The sequence below is a fragment of the Rhagoletis pomonella genome, unplaced genomic scaffold, assembly GCF_013731165.1.
Source record: "Rhagoletis pomonella isolate Grant_MI unplaced genomic scaffold, Rhpom_1.0 Rhpom_scaffold_00002, whole genome shotgun sequence".
Lineage (NCBI taxonomy): Eukaryota > Metazoa > Arthropoda > Insecta > Diptera > Tephritidae > Rhagoletis > Rhagoletis pomonella.
Genome location: NW_023458556.1, coordinates 87,452,522 through 87,461,744, shown reverse-complemented (window position 1 = coordinate 87,461,744; position 9,223 = coordinate 87,452,522). Strand labels below are relative to the sequence as shown.

Genomic DNA, 9,223 nt, shown 5'->3' with positions numbered 1-9,223 from the left:
AGCGAGTAGCTCACGCGTTGCCAACTACCCGGTTGGCTGATAGGGGTGTTCCCGTTGCGAGCTAATTATTAGTTCAAAAAAGTTACATTTCATAGAAATAATTCAAGTCTAGATACTTCAATAAATACGAATGGTTAATGCGGGGTGCGTGCGGTAGTCACTCACTTGAACAACGCTTTTTACTGTTTTTTACATGCATATGAGTAGTTTTTTGTTAAATAATTTTTTCCATTGTGTAATTCGTATATCGACTCTTCCTTTTTCTTAATTTAAATTGTTCGGCTTTTGGATAGGTGGAAACATTTAGGAAAAATTTTGTAGTAACCCAGCAAAAAACACGATTACCACAGGAACGAAAGTAGAAACGAGCTAGGCGATGGGAATCGCTTAAACTTTCGCTTCAAGAAGGCCTTATTTTAACATTGGCATGTCATTGGAGGTAAGCCCTTGCCCGCAGCATTACCTTCAAACGAAGGGAGAACGCATGGATAAACAGAATCCAGAGAAACGAACAAAGAATGCCTTACAGAGAAACTAATGTAGAATGCCTAGATGGGTACATATTTATTTATATTAAATTTAAATCAGAAAATGTCTTAAAAGATTAAAATTAATTAAAATTTTTATAAATCAGCTTTTATACAAACATGTATTTAGGTATTTAGATTTTCTTAAAAATCGGTATGTACATACATTCATTATTAATTAAGCTTAAAATTGTACTTCCTCACTCTTGTACTTCACTTCATCGACTGACTTCAACTTCGCTGCAAATTGAACAAAGCAAAACATGATTTTTATGCGAGACAAATTTCCACAGAAAGCAACGGTAGAAAAAGAACTTTTGGATATTCATTCTATTTTTCAGCTGACTACGATGCAGCATTCTACTTTGCATTCCCGGAAATGAAGCAAAGAAGCGAAACAAATAAAATATTGTAGGACATTCTACTTTGCATTCCCTGAAATGAAGCAAAGAAGCGAAACAAATAAAATGTTGGAGGACATTCTACTTTGCATTCCCTGAAATGAAGTAAAGAAGCGAAACAAATAAAATATTGTAGGACATTATACTTTGCTTTCCCGGAAATGAAGCAAAGAAACGAATTAAAAAGGAAATATTATAGGACATTCTACTTTGCATTCCCCGAAATGAAACAAAGAAGCGAAATAAATAAAATATTGTAGGACATTCTACTTTGCAATGCATAAAAGAAGCGAAAAAATTCGAAGGCATTATAACGCTATGCCTTCTAGAACACGTTACCACTAAAAGCGATTACCCATTTTTTGCTGGGAAGGCTTTGCCAAACACCTTTAGATTGGTACCAATTATGTACTATTTCATTTAATTTCAATACTTTCAGTCTTTACTTTAAGATAGGTGGATTATCACCTAAATAATAATAATGAAAATATTTCCAAATCAAGATTTCTCAAATACCGTTTGTTTGGTACCCATACTGTAATATTTAATTTATTTTATCAATTTAATTGAGTTACATTTTCAAACAGGTGGGAACCTTCTTCGAAAATATTTTACTACGCATTTTTAAAAATTGTTAGTTTAATACCCGCATTGCAACATTTCATTTATTTTATTAATTTAATTGAGTTAACATTTCAAATAGGTGGCAACAATCCTCAAAAACTGCCTCCAACAGTTATGCATATTTCTTAAACTTCTGTAATTTGATACCCACATTGTAATATTTAATTTATTTGATCAACCAAGTAGGAACCCTCTTCGAAAATCTTTTTGACTGTAGGCAATCGAAAAGTGTTCGCGCCGAGCAGTCGTGTTTCTATTCGCTCTCCAATTTTCTTTGATTAAAATCATATACCTAGTTATTTATTTGCTAATCATTGGCATGGTGCATATTGAACAATCTGAGACAGTGACTCTTTTATTAAAATTGGATTTATTTAAGTGAATAAATTTTTGTAAATCCATTTAATATGCCTTGTGTTTGTGGGCAGAAGGTTGAGCGCCCTGAATCTAAAGTGCAGTGCTCTAAGTGCATAGAGTTTTTTCATCTCAAATGCGTCGGCATTCAACAGGCTGATCTTGACTATTTGCTGAGCATAGATAAGCCGTTTTTTTGTAATGTTTGTTTGGATGTGTGCCGTAAGTCAATTCGTTCTCCTCCACCACCTGCGGTTGTGGATATGAGTGACGAGCGCCAAAATAAAAACGCTGATGGAAATGTAGTTAAACAACAAAGGTTATCTACTGTGGCCGAAGAAATTAAAGCGGATAATGCTCGCCTTTTGTCTGCTGTCAGTGTGCTTCATGAAGAAAATAAGTGTTTATTGCAAAAGTATGACACTCTTCAAGCGGAGATTCGTGAACTGCACACTAAACTTGATGCTAAAGATGCTACATTGTCTCTCCTGCTATCGGAAATCAAAGGTTTGCATCGTGTTGTTATTAGCTGCCTTGCTCAAAATTCAAATTCGGAAATTGACGAAAACAAACAAGTAAAATCGCCATCTTCATGCTCTTTGTCTGCTGGTGCTATTGCTTCGGCTGCTGCTACTCATAATTCAGTCTCAGTCACCGGCACGGGGAGTGCTAAACTACTGCCTCGCTCTGCAATTTCGGAAATTAACAAAAACAAACAAGTAAAATCGTCATCTTCATGCTCCTTGTCTGGTGGTGCTATTGCTTCGCTCGCTGCTGCTGCTCATAATTCATATAATTCGTATAGTGACTCTGTCACTGGCATGGGGAGTGCTAAATTACCGCCTCGCTCTGCTAATTCAGAAATTAACGAAAACAAACAAGTAAAATCATATAGCTACACTACCGCTGGCGTGGGGAGTGCTAAACAGCCGCCTCGCTCTGCTACTGCGGCGGACGCAGCGTCGACGCTATCTTCCCATGTCACTGCTACTGGCACTCAGTTATCTTCTTTGCTGCCCGCTCAAATTTGCCCATCAATGTTGCACTCTCCCTCGTCTGCTACTGTCACTAATGTAGTGACTGCGACGTCAACTCCGATGATTGCTGCTAGTCCATGTACTCAGTTATCTGCTGTGCTGCCCGATGATAATCCTTATACGGGTGTGGGTGTTTTGATCGCTGTGAAGAGCGGTTTACGATCTTCAATACAACAGTTATCAAATAATGATACTCTTCTTGATCAGCTTTGTGTCTGCATTCTTAGTAGTTTTCGTAAACTATTTATATGCGTATCTGAAAATATTGTTAATCTTTGTGAAAAAAATGAAGATTGTAATATTTGCATTCTTGGTGATTTCAATCTTAGCGATCTCGTATGGTCTGACCTACAATTTAATGGTATCTTGACACCAACTAATGTTAATAGATCTCATGAAATGTACTTTATGGATAGCCTTCTTAGTCTTAACCTTATCCAAATTAATACCTTATTTAATAAGTTAGGTAAAATATTGGATCTTGTATTTGTTAACATAATATTTAATTTATTTGAATGCGCTTTTCCAATAAGTAAAACAGATAAACATCATGTGACTCTTAAAGTTGGAATTTTATAGCGTTGTTGCTTATGGTAATGAAAAATGCATTTCTTATAACTTTCGTAATGCTAACTATGAAAGGTTAAACGCTGCCATAACCAATATAAATTGGGACTCCGTTCTTAACACCAGTGATTTAGCTGATTGTTTTGAAAGTTTTATATGCGAAATTCACGATGTCTTTTCGAAGAACCTTTCAGTTCTCTCACCTCCTATTCATAAATTACCATGGTATAACAAAAACCTTAAAAAGTTAAAAAATCAAAGAAACTAGTACTATAAATTATTTAAAGCTCAAAGTAATAATTTAGTTTTGAAAGAAAAATACATTTATTATATGAATCAGTTCAATGTTCTCGATAAGTTTTTATACAAGCAATACATTTGTAGATTTGAAACTGAACTTAAAGACAACCCCAAAGCTTTTTGGAAATACGTTCGTTCCAAAAAAGGTTGTACCAATATTCCAACATGCATGAATTTCAATGGATTGTGTTTACAATCACTGTCTGAGTCTGTAAACTTTTTTTTCAGATTTTTTCAAGTCTAATTTTGTAGCTGATGATGACCCTATTTGTACGCCCGTCTACTCTACCCAATCATTGGACTTTGGATATTTGGCTGTCTCTGAAATAGATGCTCTGAATGGTATAACTGCCCTAAAGACTTCTTTGAAAGTTGATATTGATGGTTTTTGCTCTTATTTTCTAAAGCAATGTAAATTTTCTATTTGTGCGCCTTTACGTTTCATCATTAATCTATCGCTTTCTACTGGTGTGTATAGATCGTTGGAAGGTCGCGTCCATTACCCCTATTTTTAAATCAGGCAGTAGGAATGATATAAGGAATTATAGACCAATATATAAATTAACAGTCTTTTCAAAGCTTTGCGAACAGGTTGTTAAAGAAAAAATTACGTTCGCATAAAATCTATTTTAGAGCCGCACCAACATGGGTTTGTCAATGGGCGTTGTACTGTCAGTAACTTAGCCGTTTTCTCTCAATACTGTATCTCTGCATTCAAATGTGGTTTTCAAATAGACACCATTTATATAGATTTCTCGAAAGCCTTTGATAGAGTATCGCATGCAATGCATGCATAAACTCGAATGTATCGGTTTCCACTCTGTTTTTTTGGCTTGGCTAAAATGTTATCTCTCGAACCGATTGTTGTTTGTTGAATTTGAAAATTGTAAGTCGTTTTCTTTTGTTGCGTCCTCGGGTGTCCCACAAGGAAGCATTCTTGGCCCAATTTTATTTATTCTCTTCATAAATGACATTGGTTCCTGTTTTAAAAACTCGAATTTTTTACTTTATGCTGATGATTTGAAGTTTTTTCGTAGTATTACCGGTGAGACTGATTCTCATCTCCTACAACAGGACTTAAATAATCTTGTCGAATGGAGTCGCAGGAATAAACTTTCACTTAATATTGACAAATGTTTTCATATGTCTATCTCTAAAGCTCCGGAGTTTCGGCAATCGCGCTATACTATTTTTAACCACCAACTTATTTCAATTAAAGATTTTGTTGATCTTGGAGTTGTATTCGATAATCGGTTTATTTCAGAAATCATATATGTTATGTCCTTCCTAAGGTTTACAGTAACCTTGCTTTTCTGCGCCGCTACTCAAAGGATTTCAAGGATCTGTATACCCGGAAACTTCTCTACAATACTTTGGTTCGTTCAAAACTTGTGTATGCCGCTATTATATGGAATCCGATTTATAATTGCCATGCTACTAGAATTGAAAGGGTGCAACGGAAGTTCATTCGCTTTGCACTTCAATCGATAAAATTTGAAGAGCCGCTGTCCTCTCATGCACCAATATTCAGAGCGCTTTTAGAGTATAATACAATCTCAAAAAAATTAAATATTGATTTTTCATAACAAAGATCTGTTTTTAAGTCAGCCATAGATGATCTGTATCGTTAGTTTTAATTTTCCCATAAAGGGTTTTCATCTGCGTATACATTAGATTTAAGAAAATTTACCTCTAGTTTGTAAGATATACCATGTCATAGACTGAATAAATCGAAATCGAAGACTCTCGAGTTTGATACCCGCATTGCAATACTTATTTCAATTATCAATTTAACTTAGTTAAAGTTTTCAAAAATATCTCTTGAAACTTCTTTAATTTGATACCCTCATTGCAATATTTCATTTTTTATCAGTGTAATTGAGTTTAAATTTTCAAACAGGTGGCAACTCTCCAAATTTTTGTGTGATAAATGATCCCGGTATTATACACAACAATTAAAAAAAATTATTCAAATCGGTTCGGCCGGTTTATATATGTATATATAAGAATATAGTAGATGAAAAGCTGATTAGGGCACAGCGTTGTCTATCGGTAACTCTTCGTACATATGCTCTGAACCTTCATGACATGATACCGAACTTATCATTTCAATAATTTATACTAATTTGCTTTAGGGCATAGTTGATTCCATAAACCTTACCCAAACGGACGTTCATTTTTATATATAAGAACCTTTTTTTGGTGATGCATCGTAGTATTTATTTAAATAACTGACTCATTTGTAATTGCTATATTTTCAGTTTACACCATGACAATGGTAGTAAATATAGTCGGTGGGCTAATACTTTTATTGCATGATGGAGGATTTACTACATTTGGCTTAGCTTTGTTTTACGCCATGCTTTCAACACCCGCATCATATATTTGCTGGTAAGTAAATTAACTAGATAAAATTAACTTAGAAAGGTCCTTATAACTTTTTTTTATAGGTTTCGACCGGCTTATAAAGCTTTTCGAAATGATTCCAGTTTTAACTTCATGGTATTTTTCTTTGTGTACTTTTTCCAAACTGTGCTTACGGTTTTTCAAGCCGTTGGTGTTCCTGGTACAGGATATTGCGGATTTATTGTTGCTATCTCGCAGTTTGATTCTTCGGCAACTGGCATCATTGTCGGATTACTTTTGCTTTGCATAGCTTTTTGTTTTGCAACGACCGCCGCTGCAAATATAATGATGATAACTAAGGTACACTTTAATATCCTAATAGCTAGGCTCGAAAGCAATGACTGCGAAAGTCGGTGGCTTAAGACGACTTAAGCGGTTATTAATAATTAAGAGATTTATGATACATAAGAACTAAACAACTTGTCGTATGCATATTTCATTTACGGTTCTCTTTTATACCTTAGATTCACACAATTTACCGTAGTACTGGAGCCAGTATGGCCAAGGCGCAGCAAGAGTTCGCTACAGAATTCATGAGAAATCAACATATACAACAAGCTGCCTCGTCAGCAGTGAACACAGCAATAAATTCACAGATTAACACCAGTAGGTACTAAAAATATACGAGTATATTCGTATATCACTATAATAGGCAAGGGCTTTCATGGCTTTTTAAATGTTTAAATTTTCTTGAAATGTAAGTTACACTATCAGTATATATAAATAAAAGCTTGTAAAATGCCCGGCGACTTTAAACCCTAGCTTATTTTGTTTTCTTGCGAGCTTTGTATAAAAGACCCCTCGGGAGCTAGAACTACGAAACTAGGTACTAGGTACTAGTACGGAAATTGCGAAGTGTTGGATCATCCTTTTATTCCTGCACAAAGCTTCCCGGACTTATTTTTGGGCAGAAATGGACAAAAGATCAAAATTAACTGTTTTTTCTTTATTAAGAATTTTAACAAAATTACTAACTCTTCCATAATTTAACCGATGAAAACAGAAGGAAGTTCTGGAGTCGATCCGTAAATTTTTAAGGGTAGAAAAATAGGGGAGATTGAGTGTACATCCACTGTGCTTAATTTGTAAGCCAATTCTTTTGAAACTTAGTGCCGTTTGTTTTGAATGTGGCATAAGTTATTTCGTTCCTTTTGACTTCATTGATCATTTAACTGCATGATACAATAATTGAAAGGTAGTTTCACTTCTTCTTAGGGGCCATTGCTTACATTGGATATAAACTGTGCTTTTGAGATTTTCTTTTAAATTAGAGATTTTACTTAAAAAAAATATTCCAAAAATTATTTTAGAAACATATTTCGAGTACCATACTGTAGCGAGCCTTTAGTGACATGTGTCTAAAGTTAAATACATATATAACGAGAGTAAGTGAAATATTACATTGTGTAATACTCTTAAGGATAATATTTTTTTATGCAATTATTTGTATAATTTAGTAAAATTAGCTGTATATTTAGGGATTGCGAATATTCAAGAAGCAAGTGCCGCTGTGGTGTAGTGGCAAGCAGTGCGCGCTTTCACTCATCACCACCTAGGTTCAAGCCCTGGTCAAAGCAACATCGCAAAAAATATAAAAAAAGGTTTTTTCTTAACAGCGGTCGTCCCTCGGCAGGCAATGGCAAACCTCCGAGTGTATTTCTGCCATGAAAAACAGCTTCTCATAAAAATACAATCGCCGTTCGGAGTCGGCGTAAAACTGTAGGTCCCTCCGCTTTGTGTGACAACATCAAGGCGCACGCCACAAGTCGGAGGAGAAGCTCGGCCAAACACTAACATATGTGTAAGCGCCAATCTATTATTATTATTATTATTAAGTGCATGACACACGCGCCGTTCGGACCGGTTCTGCTCATTTCTATAACCGTAACCACATTAACTATCATCGATTATAGGGCCCATAACCATAAACAGCTGATTTTTCGTAGTCACAGTAAAAATGGTATAAAAAAACGGCTATCTGGCCATTTTTGGTAAGGTCCATGAATCGTTTTGATTACACTGTGCTGCACAAAAAGTATGCAGGGGTTTTCATATAGAAATTATGTTTTGTTGTAGCCCATAGGATACGACTATACTTATAGTTTTTCTCCATCACTTCGTTTATTACTTTTTTTTACTAACAAAGATAATAAGAAGTTATAACTTTGTAGTTTTTTGATCAAATTAACAATTTTTGAAAGACATGGGTTTTACCTTCCCAACAAAAAAAAAGTTTGAAAATCGGTTGGAGAATGGCTTAGTAAATTTTTCAAAAAACTTTCATTTTATTTGCGCTCTTATTTGATCGTGAGGCAATACAAAAAAATTATTTGAAATTTATAAAAAAGTACATAAAAAGTCATAAGTAAATTAAAATCGAATAAAAAGTGGCTTAGTAATGCTTTATTTAGTGATAATAAGTATATCTGTGAGTCAAGTTTTCTCAAGTGAGCCACCCAATTGCAAACAAATTTTTATGCAGGCTTTTACACTTTTTGAAATATTTCAGCAACCATTCATTCGAATCTTTTGCTTTTTTGACAGCAATTAGTGAACTTATTGGATATCTTGGGGAAAGCTCCTCTGGAAGGACTGCTAGGATTTGCCAGAAAATTAAAATGTTTCGAAGACATGCAGGGATAGGCTTGGGGTAACCCCCATGGGCCTCTGCGGCCTCCGAGTGAACTCTTCTTTTCAGAGCTGCCCGTTTAACCTAACCTAACCTAAGGAAAAATAAAAATTTTTTTTTCTTTAGTTAAAATTTGTTAATTTGTATGTTGTTTTCTGTTTTTAATTTATGAGTTGCAGTGTTGTTGGAGGGACTTTCCGGCATAAGGGTCATAGGAACAGCACTTGGCATCAAACGTGCCTTTCCTGTACCTCCCGGTGCATTTATGAAATTTACTGCTTTAAAATGTTTAACGCACAGCAAGGCATTTCGCTGCAGCTCTGTCCCACAGCTGTTTTCGCAACGCTCTTTACGCGAAGGACATTGAGGCACGTTAAA

The 9,223-nt window shown here is 35.1% G+C and overlaps 1 protein-coding gene across 1 annotated transcript in view; it reads left to right on the top strand.

Moving 5' to 3' along the window:
• The window catches only part of LOC118734141 (secretory carrier-associated membrane protein 5), a gene marked incomplete at its 5' end in the record, with an annotated part of 44,295 nt that extends 37,318 nt beyond the window's left edge, over window positions 1-6,977 (top strand). The window contains 3 exon segments of the mRNA XM_036463850.1: window positions 6,072-6,201; window positions 6,261-6,516; window positions 6,681-6,977. Coding sequence (XP_036319743.1) covers window positions 6,072-6,201; window positions 6,261-6,516; window positions 6,681-6,833 — 539 coding nt within the window.
• Window positions 6,978-9,223: the final 2,246 nt, after the last annotated feature.